The 14186-nt window shown below is 54.9% G+C and overlaps 1 protein-coding gene across 4 annotated transcripts in view; it reads left to right on the forward strand.

The window, feature by feature from the left end:
• ATOSB (atos homolog B) overlaps positions 1-14186 on the forward strand; it is a 38463-nt gene that overhangs the window by 19900 nt on the left and 4377 nt on the right. For all 4 annotated transcript variants that reach the window (XM_059874108.1, XM_059874109.1, XM_059874112.1 and 1 more), the window contains 3 exons: positions 9310-9402; positions 9998-10184; positions 11435-12733. In XM_059874108.1, coding sequence (XP_059730091.1) covers positions 11600-12733 — 1134 coding nt within the window. In that variant the 5' untranslated portion in view covers positions 9310-9402; positions 9998-10184; positions 11435-11599. The remainder of the gene's footprint in view (positions 1-9309; positions 9403-9997; positions 10185-11434; positions 12734-14186) is intronic.

Here is a 14186-nt window from a genome sequence, read left to right on the forward strand (position 1 = left end):
GTTGCAGCTTGGCTCTCTTGGGAAGTACCCAGGAGCAGGATGAGAAGCAATGGCACACGAGGGAAATTCCAATTAGATATTAGGAAAAATATTTCCCTGCAAGGCAGGGCGTAGGGCCCAGAGAAGGGAGGCAGTTTCCACACTTGGTGACTTTGAGCCCCTGGCATGGGCAAACCCCAAGCAGTTTGCTTGAACTTGGCCCTACTGTTAACACAATTGGACCCAAACTCTCTGAGGTCCCTTCCCACTGTTCTTTCTCAGTTCTGCAGTTCTCAGATTGCTTGGCAATGTCATATCTCATGGACTATTGGATTGACCAGCTTGGAGGTACATGGAGGGCTCAGGGTCTTGTTCTGTCTGTCCTTCTCTCACTTGGACTCATCTGTATGGTATTAGCAGTGGTGGGAGATGGAGGCACTGCCTTAGGAGCATTCCTCAGCTCATTCACTTGTCCCAGCTTCTCTTAGCTGGAACATCCATCTCTCTGTAAGTCTGCATTATTTCCTTCCCACATGAGCACAAGAAACCAGCGGGCAGTGAAGCACAGGATGTAAACTATCCTCCTTGCTCTGCTGGAAGCACAGAGCTGTGATGTGTAGGGGGGTGCTGGTGTTCTTGGAAGACTCATGAGGATTCTGGCCTCCAGCCCTCCAGATGGAAAGTTTATCTTCCCTATGGTGCCTGTCCCAGAGATAGTGGTGATTGGAAAGGAAGTCACTTGGTAGCTTTTTTAAAAGTTGCAGCTGCTTGACCATCCTCAGCAGATGGATGCTGAGATGAGCCCAAAGGATTGTCTGGAAAGAATTATTTGCTCCCAGTATTTTCTGTTTCTTTGCCAGCCTTTTATTCTCATGGCTGCTCTTTTCCTGATCCTGTCCTTTTGCAAGGCTGGCTGCTGGCAGTCTTATAAGCCTTGTCTTCAGGAACGACTTTGCTCTGTGATTTATTGTGTCTCTGAGCTTTGACCTGGTGTCTGATGCTGCAGAAGCCCATGTCTGGTGTGTAAGTGTTCAGAGGGTGTTTACAGTGTTTGGCCCATCCTGTCTGCAAGAGTAATGAACCAGAGCAAAGGGGTCTGCCTTAGCCTTGGTGCCTGGGTTAGACTGACCTGCGGCAGTAGCTACATCTGCTTTCTCATCTGGCAGAGGCTGGGTGGAAGTCGGTCTCCCTTTATGTGAGTTTTCAAGGTCTAGAACATATTCAAAAACCATGTTAGTCCCCAGATCCTTTCTGAAGTTGCTCATTTCAACCTTTCCCTTGGGTTTGTTGACACTAGGCTGCCATCACCCTGTGCGCTCTACTCTCCCTTCCTTGGCAGTCCACACGTAACTCAATACTGCTCTGGGCATGCTGGCTTTACTTGGATATCCCTGTTACAGTACCCTCCTGCGCATCAGGAGCAGCAGGATCTGATGGTTTGGGCCAAGAGATCCCTGAGGTCTGATCCCAGCTGCAGGAGCAAGTGCTGTATGGCAGGAGATGAGCTGGTTTCTGGTAGGCCATAGAGAGCTCTCTCACAGGCTTTGTCTCCCTAGGAGGGTCAGGTATAGAGGGACATCTGTGTCCTCCGGGCATGGATCAACCACCAGGTTGAAGATGTTTTTGATTTAGTTGCCTCTGCTGTCTGTGGGGTCCCAGGGGTAGTTCACTCTATGTGGACCAGGAGGTTTGCAGTTTTATGGGGTGTAATAGGAGCTGGACTGTGTCTCCTGCTGCCCTTCAAATGGATATGCCTACAGTCCCTCTTACCCCAATGTTTCCCTTCTTCGGGCCTTCTACTCACATTGTTTGACCTCATTATGGGCAACATTGTGAATGTTTAGATGACAGTTGTATCGCCCTTTTCCTAAGTCCAGCAGGGTGTTTCACCTTCGGTCCTACAGGAAAGAGAGGTTTTCCTTTCCTATGACAAGGTCCAGGACATTCAGTTCATGGTGAAAATACTCCTTCCCTGCAGTAGCCCTGATTGTGTCAATCTTCTTAAAATCAAAGATGGACAAAGCCTCACCCTTATTGCCCAAATATCTGCCAGGCACATGTCATCACTCTGGCCTGTGCTAGACTTGAGCCTTTCTAAATCGCAGCTGGAAATGAGTGAGTTGGGTGGGTGTGCACAGCCGTGTGTGTGTGTGTGTGTGTGTGTGGTATCTCCTCCCCCCTTGCCACATGCATGTCTAGTACAGGGAGTGGAAAAGATGCTGAATGTACCCTCAGCTGCTGCAGCCTTATCTGCAGGCTGCAGCTTGGTAACCAAGTGGGAGGCCCGAGTGCCTGTGCTCAAGCACCTCCCTTGGAGGGCTCTTACAGTAAAGGGAAGTGTATTGCAAGAGGGCTGGCGCTGGGGAGGGGCAGTTCCCACGGGGCAAATGCTGCAATGCACAATCCTTGCTGCCCTCCCCACTGCAAGCCATTTGCCTACTCCCTCTTCAAATGTGTAGCTTTGACACCTGGAGCTGATCAGAGCAATTCAGCATCCCTGGGACTTTCTCCACTGCCCTGAGGTGCCTGGTGACTGTTTGGGGAGGTACAGAAAGGTGATGGTTCTGTGGGTCTGTTGGGTCTCAGGGACTCATCAGGGGAGTGTGTGCAAGGAGGCTTGGGTTTGTGGGGCTGTGGTTGTGTGACAGTCAGGAATGGGAGGTATGAATAAGGTATGAACTGCAGTGATCAGGAGGCAACAGAGCACAGGTGAGAGCTGGGGGCTTGCCTTGGGGGTTTGTGGGAACAGGACAGGGTCTGATGGTGGTTGAGGGTGAGGTGGGAATGAGCAGGAGCACACACTTGTGGGGATACAGAGCCCAGCTGCCGTGGGGAAGGAAGGATGAAGGATGTGGGGAAGGGGCAATTTTGTGCATCTGGGTTTAGGCAGTGTGAATGGCTAAAGGGCATCAGGATACAGAAGGAGGTGGCTTGGTTAGGAGGTTTTGGATGCCTGTGGCTGTATGCAGTGGTGACAGAGGGAGAAGAGAGGAGATGGCAGAGCTGAGCTTCCATCACCTGCTGATTTCTGTGCTGTGTTCTCCCAGCTTGCAAAAAATCACTTCACCACCGGAGCTCCGTGTCAGAGGCTTCTGTTTCTGTACCCAGTGAATAGTGCTGGAAAAGGGGCTGGGCTGTTCAGGCTGCACACCTAGGTCATGCTTCCCATGGTGCACAGCCCAGGACAGGGAGCTGGCAGGAGGGGAGTTACTGTAAGTGATTGTCTTACCACTGGAGTTGAGTTAAACAGGTTAGTATACAGTTTGCAGGGCTTCTGATGCAGACACTGACTTCAGGGTGTACTCTTCCTCTTGGGAGATCAGATAAAAGGGACTCCTGGTGCTAAAATTTGTAGATCACTTAGAGTGGTTAGGGCCTCATTCAGATTGGGTCTGGGGGAATGCATCCCTTGGACAAACATCCTTATTGAACTTGAGCTGTGGCAGTGCATTGGTGCCTTGGTCATGGCCAGCAACCTTGGGGGTCATGCAATGCAGACCAGAAGTGGTCCCTGCCCTTAGCCAGATCCACTTGCCTTCTCAAAGCCATTCTATGACTGGCTGCACAGGCATGTGACTTGGTAATCACACGGTGGAAAATTTTCCATTGGTTTCAGTTGGCACCAAGCTCTGGACTGGAACAGCCAGTCTGCAGGGTCATCAGTGGCTGAGGTCCCCTGGGCCTGTTCCTCAGGCCACCACCCCTGAAGAGGGACAGGAGGGCTGGAAGGGAGCTGGCTGACGTGTCCCAGTGCTTGCGTGGCCAGGGGCTTGCTTTTGCATTATTTCTTGCCACAAGGTGACTGCTGAGGCCCCTATGCTGCCCCAAGTCCAATGCCATGGGTCTCCCCAGGGCTTGCAGGTGGGGTACTGGCTGCACCCTCCCCTGTGCAGCAGCTACACTGAGGTGAAAAGACACAGCTTTTTATGATGTGGAGCCAGCACAGAGAAATTTGCTGCTTGTGGACAGCTGTTGTCCTGGGCCTAGCTCATGTCCTCCAGGACTTCTCACCCGGGTGTTGCCTCCGGGAGGGGAATAGGGGCTTGCCCACCCTCGACTCCTGTCAGGCAAGTTGGTGCCACCTCGGGCTAATGGGGGTGAATAGCTGCGGTGGAGCCTAGCAGCATCCTGCTGCCTCTGCAGGGATCCTCTTGGGCAGCGGAGAGTTTTCCCCACCCCCAGCTCTGCCGCTGCCTCTTTGTTTTCTGGCAGAAGCCTCTGTGCCTTTTCATTGCCGTTGAGGCGCCGAGCAGGAGCCTACATGTGCCGCATGTGCTTTTCGCCGGGAATGTGATGCGGGCTGGGAATCCTGCCGGGCCAGGCAAATCCCCTGCAGGGCAGCGGAGGCTAAACAGCAGCTTCTGGGGTCTCCATCCCAGGGACCGTTCTTCCGGTCGAGCAAGGCTTCGAGGCAGCTTGTCTCCCTCACAAAACCTTCTTTTGCATTGACAGCGCTTCTGCACCTTGCCACAAGTCGAGTAAGTTGGATGGGAAGGGGCCGGTCCTCAGCTGGGCACTCGGGCTTTCCGCTGTGGTCCTCCCTCGCTCCCGCTGGGAAGGCACCTGAGATTAAAGCAGCGCCAAAGGCTATGGAGCTGGATACAGCGGTGGCTGAGGATTGCCTTGTGCTGCGCCTGCCTCTCCATGTATTTGATCTCTCGACTTCCAGCGGGGACTGAATTCCTGTGCTGGATTCTGGGCTCGGCTCTTGTGAAAGGATCCAATTATTTTAGAGCTTTGAGCATCTCCATTTGCTGCCCATATTTGCGGCGCGCTGGCTGGAATTCCAAGTGATTAACGTGGCTGTGACATCCCTCCTAGGGGTGTTATCTTTGCTCGCTGTCCCCCACCGCCCCCCTCTTCCTCCTCCGGCTGCGAGCGAGCGAGACAGGCAGGCAGAGACAAAGGTCTGTCCTCAACCTGGGCTGTCCTCCCCGTAAGCGGCTGCTGCACGGGATTTCCCTGCCCTGCCTGCTGCAGGTTTCCTGGGCTCCCGGTCGAACACTGGAGCTGGGCGGCCGTGGGCTGTATCGCAGAGGTTTGAACCTGCTGGGCTGGGTGGGCAGGGGGTGCTGCCGGCCTTGGAGAGCTGCCCGATTGTCCTGCCGGATTTTAAGCTGCTTTTCATTCTTTGCGCTTTCCTGGGAAGAGGGGCAGCCGTGCGTGGAAGGGAGGTTGGCGGGGCGGGGGTTGGACATGGGGGAAAGCTTTACACAGGTGGCTGTCGCATAGTGGGATCTGCCTGCAGACCCTGTAAATCCCCCTTCCTAGCCGCAGGCTATTGTCAGCATCGCCGTGTGTAAGCCAGGCACCTGGGAAAGGTGTGCGGAGGCAATCCGTGCCAGGACGAGGGGCATCAGAGGTTAGGGGTAAGTCCCGGGGCTGGGAGCGCTGCTCCGGCTCCCCCAGCTCCCAGGAGAGGTTTCATTGTGTTATCCCGACTTAGCCGAGCGGAAGGGCTCAGTCCCTGCGGCACCTGAGTGTGGTGCTAGGGCTGGGGAGGCACTGCATGTTGCTGGGCAGACCTCAGCCCTTGAGGAGGTTGCTGCAGCTTGGAGCCCCAGCAAGATGCACTGCAGAGAGGGCTGCTCTGTTCTTGGGGGCTTCTGCACTCTGTTAGTGCCGCCTCCCGAGGGATAGGAGGGAGCAGCAGCGCCTCAGGGACACAGTGCTGTGGGAACAAGGAGGTGTTGGGTCTCTGTCTCTGTAAAAGCTGTGTCTGGTGGTTTCCAGGAGCTTGCACATGTGACATGGGCAACACCTCTTGCCCCATCCTTCCTCTCTGGGCTCGGACTTCCTCTCCATTCCTAGCAGGGGGCTAGCACTGAATGAGTCTCTGCAGCTGCATAAATCTGGTATGACAGGAGGCCTCCTGAGGACCCTCAAGAACAGCACTTGCCCTTGTAGTGGGGCAAGGAAGCTCCCTCCCTCTGTATCCATTCCTCCCTCTCCTTCTTCTTCTCTCTTGTTTTCACTAAGTGTCAGCTCCTTCCTCCCCAACCAGAATTCCAGGGTAGCGCCAGAGCCATGGCCAGTGGTCATTTTTCCCTTCAGGCATAATTTGCTCCTCTGTCACCTTGTTAGCTTCTCCCTGGGATTGCCACCTCTGCTACAGTGCTGGAGGTGGTCCCCAGCCTCACATGTCTGTCTCTCTTCTGATGGTGAGATGCCTGGTCTGTCAGACTGTGCAGGAACCCTTCTCTGGTGGCAGCATTGCTGTTAGTGCTGCCATCCTTCAGGGTTGTGACAGAAACTTTCTGCCTGCTGGCACTTCACAAGTTCTGCTCTTAGCCTGTGCCAGGGAGCTCCTGGGTTTGTGCTCACACTGCTTAGATTTTTTTTCCTTCTCCTTGGGTTCAGATAGGACCAATGGAGTTATGATTTATCCTCCAGACTATCTGTTTCCAGCAGTTTCTGTTGCCTCTTCTCTTGCCTTGTACTCTTCTTGTTCTGAGGGTGATTATTTGCCTTCTTCTAATGATGGCCCTTCTCCTTCCTGGCTGTGTGGTTCCTGCTTCACCCCCTCTGAGGCCACCAGTGTCTCTCCATAGCACTTCCCACAAGAGGAAGGAGGAGAGAAGGCAGCAAAAGGCACTTAGGCATTGGTTTGGGGTTTTTTGTGGTCTAAACTCTGCAAAGACCCTTCTTGGCCCTGCCAGCCACGAGGCTGGTGCTCTGTCCCAGGCAGTAGTGCCCAGGTCAAAGCTTCTTGTCCACTGGCCATGTGTCACTTTTGACAGGCTGGCAGTGCTGCTCTGGGAAGCCACTGGATTTCCTCTGGACAAGGGTGGCAACTTGGGGCACAGCTCTTGCTCTCTTCCTTGCACTGGTGCTGTGCTACCAGCCCTGCCAGACTCCCGAGGGCTCTGCCTCATGACAGATAACCTTCCTGCCCCACACTCATCCTGCTTCCTCTCTGGCTGGCACAGTACAGCTCGAACAGCAACAGATCCTTTTACAGGCTGCAGCCCGGCATGTGGTACCGCTGCTGCACTGCCCAGCCAGGAACTTGTCCTCACTCTCCATCCTGCTCTGTTGCCTCCAGACTGAGATCATGGTCTATTAATCCTGGTTTCCCCCTGGATGTGCTAATAGGAATGGAACCAGCAGGTAAGCCATTCCTGCTTACCAGCAGGTAAGCCAAGTCCCTGACCCAACCCCACCAGGCCTGGCTGTGTTATTCCATGTCAGGCTCTGGTGGCTCGGTGTCCTCAAGGAACACAGGGTTTCTGCCCCAGAGGCTGGGACATGCTCCCTCTCTGCAGGTCATTTGGCACTCGGTATTTCTTGGGTGTTGAAGCATGGTGTCCTTCCCCAGGCAAAGAAATAAGAGGAAAGCTGTGCCTGGCATAGTTCCAGATCCAGGTGCTGGGAGATCTTGGCAAAAGCACGGGGCCCTGCCTGTTCTCTGAGCAATGAGGGGGCCTTGCCAGGAGCAGGGCAGAGAGTGGAAGAGGTCTGAGTGGGCTTCCTTTAAGAGGCAAAGCTCTTTGAGTTCTATCTTAGGGCACCAGCACAGACTGAAACACTGTCTAAAAAAAAAACCAGCATCGTGTGAGCTTAGGAGAGGCCAAACCCCTGGTATGGGCACATGGAGCCCCATGTGTTGTGTCCACAGGAATGGTACCTGTGCTGCTCAGCTGAGCTGGTGAAGCCCTGGGCCTGGCTCTGTCTCATCCATGTGGCCAGAACTGGGGCTCTGGCAATACCTGGCACAAGGACAGGAGAAGGCGGAGGTGACCAGGTGCTTTCTCCCTGTGTCTGCTTGGAGTGCAGGAGGCCGTGGTCCCAGGTTCTATTCTCTGGGGAGGTGGTGGGCTCCCTTGGTGCTGTCAGAGGCCGAGCTGTACTGTGAGCTGGAAGGGCTCTCAGCAGGGAGGAACTGCCATGGGAGGTACTTGGCACTGCCAAGAGAACCTCCCTGGGATACAGCCCCTTGCATCTTGAGGAGGGTGAGAAGCAGAGCTATGGCCCAGCTGCTGCCCATCCAGGCTGTTGGGCATTCCTCCCAGAGGATGTTCAAGAAGATGTTAGGGTGTACTTGGAGACACTTTGGGTGATACTTTCCTGTTCCTGGCATGGGGCTGACATTTTCTAGCACAATGCTTCAAACAACAGTATCTGGGCCTGGCAAAAGGTGGTGCAGCCCCTTGTTTTGGTGGCTGGTGCTGGAGCACCTGATGACTGGTGTTGAGAGCTCAGCTGGGAGGGGTTTGTGGTGCTAGCAGGTCAGCCTGTCCTTATACATCCATTCTCCTGAAAGGCAGTGGTTGCCAGGGAGAAAATGGCTGTGACTTCAGTGGGACACGGGGAAGAGAATGAAAGGACGCAGGTGAAATTGTGTGTTTGTTCTGGCATGGACACACTCTTTCTTCCACTGCACCAGGCTGATTCTTGCTGTTTCTTGCTGATTTTGCTTCCCATTGCTTGATAGCACCACATAAGTCATGGAACAAGTCTCCTTTAGGGTTGGAGGAGGAACACAGCAACCTTCCAGGCAAGCAGGCAGAGCACAGCATGTTACCACTTCAGCATCCACCCACAACTGTGGGCATTCACTTGCTTTCCTACCTGCTTTGGTGCAGACCTCATGGGGTGCCAAGAAGAGGTCTTTACAAAAAGCTTTTGTTGAGGTTTTAGGCCCATGGTTGTCATGCTGCAGCACTGATTTTCCCTGCTGCAAGTGCTCCTTGGGTGCAGTTGTATTGTACCTAAACAGGTCCTGTTCTGGCTGATTGCTGGCAGTGCCCTTCCCCAGAAGTGGTGGTGGCTTTTGAGCTGTCCATCTCTCAGAGACTGGTCATGACAGCCTGTAATTACAAATCTTATTGGAAATGTAGTAAAGAATAGCTTGTTTTCTGGGGCAGGTGAGGTCAGGCAGCGAGCACAGCTGATGCTGGCTTCCCACGTGCAAGTTGCAGGGATGCAGAATTTGCCAGACCAGGATGCCAGAAAGGAATTGCACTTGAGTCTTGCTGCCTCTGAGCATCCATTTGGGGTTTTTGTTCATCTGCCTGACCCTGCTCTTTCCAGCCTTCAGAGCGGTACTCACTGCTGGCTTGGGGTGCCCAGACAGTGACTTCCCGCTGGATGGATGCTGCAGTGAGCCCCCATTTGAGGGATGCATAGGAGGGAGGTGGGGAGGGCATGATCCCTAGGGATAGGCACGATTTCCTCCTTTACCTGGAGGTTCCTGGGCTGGTGAAGCCCATGAGCTGTCTCTGCCACAGATGTGCTGAGGGTAGAGGTGCCCAAGGGCTCCTGTACACTCTGAAGGTGTTGCACCATGAGCTGCTGCTTCAGCTGACACTTCTCCACACCCTCTTCCAGGGATCAAAGCTGCAGTGCCCGTGGATTATGACCACAGGGGAGCTGTGTTGCATCTGCAAATCTCTGTTGTGCATCAAGGGCACATCTGAACAGGTGAGTGCTGTGCACATGAAAGGATTGCTGTCTGTGCTGGGGAAAACTGGTGGGGGGTCATTATGGCTCAGGGCTGTCAGGCTCCTCATTTCTGCCTTCCCTGACAGGCATCTCATATTGGAAGAAAACAATTCCAAGTTCTTCTCCTTATCTGTAGGGCCAGAAAGTGTCCTGTGCTGTGGGTGGAAGGGGGAGGAGGGGAACATAAGACCAGGAGCTAGCTGGAGGCCCAGAGGTTGCTGCAGTGTCTTGGAAAGCAAGGCATGAAATGGTCGCCAGAAAGAAAGAGGAATCTGTTCCTATGCACAGGGTTTCATACAGGAAGGCATGCAAAAGGGATGTAAAATCAAGCCAGGTATGAGAGTTCACAGCTTAGCTTAAAATATTTGTGGTTTAAATGGAAATCAATGTGTTAGCACTGCCTGAGGTGGCTGAAATGTATGTGGCCTTTGATTTGGGAGGCTGGGAAAGGCTGAGCCTAAATGCTGCCTTCCCTGCCTGCGTGACCCTGCAGACAGGAAGCACCCTCCTGCCTTTCTCCCAGGAAGCGTCTGAATCACCCCAGCCCTGCATCTCCCCCTTTCCTTCTCCTCAGAGCCACTGTGGACCCTGAAGAGCTGGAGAGGACGTTGCAGAGGTTCGGAGGCACACCGTGATGGTGGGAGCCATTCCACGGCAGCCACGCCGCTTCTGGGGGGTGCCTGACTGGCAGGCGTCTTCAGCCAGCTGTGCCAACGACCGCCTGCTGCGGGGCAGGGAGGCTAACCCGGAGACAAGCAGGGGTGAGTAACTGTGGGGGCAGCCAGGATGGGCTGCAGTGTTGGGGGCTACACAGATGGGTTGAGGTTGGCAGGGACATCCAGAGGAGATGGAGAGAGGATCAGTTTGCTCAATCTGCTGTTACTCCTGTGCCTGGTGCACTATTGTTTTTCTTTGCTGCAAGGGCACGTTGCTGGCTCATGGTCAACATGGCACCCACCAGGACCCCCAAGGCCTTTTTTATTGAGCTGCTTTCCAGCCAGTCAGTCCCCAGCATACCCTGGTGCATGGTTATACCTTTTATTACTCCTTTTAAACAGTCCCTGGTCTCAAGCACCTTGGCCTGCCATTTTCCCATCCACATCCCAGCAGGGTCAAAATAGCGTATGCAGGCTCATTCTCCACATAGCCTTGATCCACTTGGAGAACAAATTTCCCTATTGCTCATTTGCCCCTAAGCCCTTGCTCCAGGGGCTGCAAAAGGCATAGCTGCCGGGCACGGGCAGTTTGTCTTCAGTCTGCTAGGGACTTTTCCTGAATCTCCTCAGTTCTTACAGCCGTTTCAGTATTTTTCATGCCTGAAACAAACCAATATGTGGACAGGATTCTCGCAGCTCTCAAGCTGGACTGAAAATCAAAAGTGAGGCACCATGCTGCACAGAGAAGGGCAGGCCCTTGGAGCTGGCAGGAGTGGGTGGATGGTGGCCCTGGTATCTCCCACCTGCTGACTGAGGTGCTGGAGATGCCTGGTCCAAGCTGGCAAATGTAACGGGATGTTAGACAGGTTCCTGTATCTGCTGTGGGGCTGGCACCAGCCCTGCCTCAATCAGTGCATGTGGCCAGGGCAAGATGTCTTGGCCAGCACTGGGAGATGTTGCTGCTGTTGCCCAAAGGGGTGATTACAGGCCTGAAACCCTGGGACTGGTCTGACCTGCCTGACTCCTGTGCTCCACAACAGCACAAGCATGTCCCTGGCAGAGGGCAGGCCTCTTCCTCCCCACCTGTCCAGACTTGTCCACAGGTGTCTCCTGCCTGTCTGGAGACTTCTCTCCTTGCCCAAGCCAGGAAGTGCATGCTGAACCTGCAGCTGGGTGATGCCTCAGGGTTTCCCAGAAAGGCACATCAGCCTCATTCCTCTTCCTGTCCCTGGAGAGGGAGATTCAAGTGGGCTGTGTGAAGAGCCATGTCCCAGTGGGTCCCTTGCAGCCGGAAGCCTGAATGAGGATGGAGTTCTGAGGCTGATCCTCATCCCTCTTGCTCTCTTTTTTTCCAGATGCTGTGCTGCAGAGCACCTCATAGTAGAGGGCTCACACAGAAATCGTGAGTGAGAGGGGGCCCAGCTCGCACCCTCTGCCCTTGCACCCTGACCTGTGGCACTTTACAGTCCCCCTCCTGCTGCTGCATGGGCTCCGCTTGGAGTCCCAGCAAGTGAGGCTCCATGCGGCACATCCACACAGAGACGTCTCTGCCCCCGGAGCGCAGCACAGAGCCCAGCCTGTCCCGGCCCAGGGGGGAGACACCCTTGGAGCCTTCCTCGCAGTGCTGCACCCACCGCAGCATCCTCATGGGCTACAATGAGACAGAGATCAAGCGCCAGAAGGTTTACCAGGTGTCCATCTTCTCCCATCTCTCCAGCTCCTCTGAGAGTACGGAGCAGCGGGCAGGCACCCGGCCAGCTGTCAAGAAGGGATACCCCGAGCAGCGAACTCCGGAGGGGGGGCGAGATCCCAAACGAACTCACTGGGGTGACAGGGGGGTGGATGGGGGCCCTGGGCAGCCTTCCCTGGACGATGACGATACCTTTGAGGATGGTCTGCTAGTGGAGGAGCTCTCCCTTTGTGGCTCTGCCCAGCACTTCTCCCACAGTGGGCTGCGGGTGGTGGAGCACCGCTGTGAGGGCAGCCCTAGCCACAGCCCCAAGGCAAGCAGAGAGGACAAGTCCCAGGATGTCTCCTTCTCCTCCTTCTCCCCTTCCTCCTCTTCCACCTCCTCCTCCTCCTTCTCCTCCTCCTCCTCCTCCTCCTCCTCCTCCTGGCCCCGGCACATTGCTTGCAGTACTTTGCACATGAGAGACAGTTGCCCTGTCTCATCAGGGGATCAGCCCATAGACTGTGGAGAGAATGGGGAGCCGTCAAGTGGCCACAATGTACTTCACCTTGAATTGCACAGTATTGCACAAACAACCCAGTTGGACCCTGGTGGGAAGAGAGAGAAGCCAGGGAACAGCCCAGCTCACACCAGCAGGGCTAGCGGAGAAGCAGAAGGGCCAGCAGTGGCCAATGGGTGCAGGGAGTCCCCAGTTCTGCAGACAGCGCTCAGCCCCGAGCCCAGCAACCTGAGCTCCCAGGAGATGACACCCTGTGGGAGCAGCCAGCTCAGCAGCACCTGCCCAGCCAAAAGGAAGTTGCTGCCTGCTGGTGAGGTTATGACCGACTCCTGCTCTGAGGATGAGAGCCTGTCCCCACCAGCAAGGAAGAAGAGAGTCCTGCCATGCCATCCTGTGCCCACAGCCTGCCGCAGCACTGATGCCAAGGGAGCTCCGTTCTGGAATCACCTGCTTCCTGCAGCAAAGGTGAGCATTGCTCCTGGGGGAAAGCAGGGAATGGCCTGGGGGTGCCCAGAGCTCAGGACTATGCTTGTGGGCAGTGTGGTGCTCTATGGCAACATGCCCTGTCCTGTCCCTGAGTTGCAGTACTGGTATGAGCAAGGCAGCAGCTGACAGTCAGCCGTGACACACATGGTGTGTTTTAATCAGCTCTTGACATCTTGCAGTCACTGGATCCTCTGCATGCAACGGCTTTTTCTCCTGGAGAGCCTTGATTGGACAGGAGACAGCCTCCCCATGGCAGTGAGAGCTGGATAGGTCATGAAGCCCCTTTTGTTGTCTGATGGCTTCATGTTAAGCTTCATGTATACCAGCAAGCTTGGGAAGAGGGCTGGCCTCTGCCTGCCTGATGAGGAGGAAGGCAGAAATGTGGGATGGCTTGAACTCCTGGCCATAATGCCCATTAGAGCAAGTGACCAGTGCCAGGCAATGGGACTGGACATGCTTTGACCAAGGAGCCCAGTGCTGTGTGCAGAGATGCCACTGACTTTTCTGCCATTTTGAGGTCCCTGTGGCATGTCCTCAAGGTGCCACAAGCTCTCAGGAATGGGACAGACATGTGAGGTTTGCAACCTTTCCTAGGAGCTCAGGAGTTGCCTCTGATTCCCCCTTTGTTACCCTGCTCTTCTTATCAGGCCCCTGCCTCCACCCTGTCCTGCCAGCTGAGGCTGCAGCAGGCTCAGGCCAGACCTGGTACCTTCTTCTTTTTCTCTGGGGCATCCATGGTATGGGGACCCACAGGAAGTGATGTCAGAGCTACCCTGGCTTCTTGCTGCTTGGAGCTGGGACACACCATCCATGGCACACAGCTCCATTGCTGCCTGCCTTTTTCATAACTGTCCCCCAGCCCAGCTGCCCCCAGCACTGTCCTTGCAGAGTGAAGCCCTCCAGCAGCTTCCCTGGGTTTTCCCGCCTGGTCATGCCAGCCAGCTTCATCATCCCTTTGTGTTGTGCTACCCTTTGTGTGGCTTCCAGAAGGGAAAGCCCCTGAAAAAGGGACATCTTTAAAAGGAGGCTGCAGTGTGACTGTGGCTTTAACCCCCCCACACCAAATGTGTAGGATCCTAGCTGTGGGTAGAGGTGGCACTGCCTGGTGGCACTGCTGAGGACTTAAATGAATCACCAGGGGACAGAACTTTTCAGAGGCTGGTCGGCAAGTGTCCTTGTGGGTGTCACCAGTCCCTGGGAGGTGCAAGGGGGTTTCATTGCATGGCTCTGTTTACAGGTGTCTTGTCACTGGGGCTGCTCCTGAGACCTGCTTTCTAAAGAGGGAACAGTCTGTTGTACCCTTGGGTACCAAGACCCTTATTCCCAGCTGAGCCACTTCAGGTTTTGGGCAGCCCCATGTTCCCACCAGATACCCCAGTCCTTGTGCTGCCCTGCTGGCCACTCAGAGGCTGCTGATGGCTGCCCAAGGACA

Source organism: Haemorhous mexicanus, chromosome Z, assembly GCF_027477595.1.
Source record: "Haemorhous mexicanus isolate bHaeMex1 chromosome Z, bHaeMex1.pri, whole genome shotgun sequence".
Lineage (NCBI taxonomy): Eukaryota > Metazoa > Chordata > Aves > Passeriformes > Fringillidae > Haemorhous > Haemorhous mexicanus.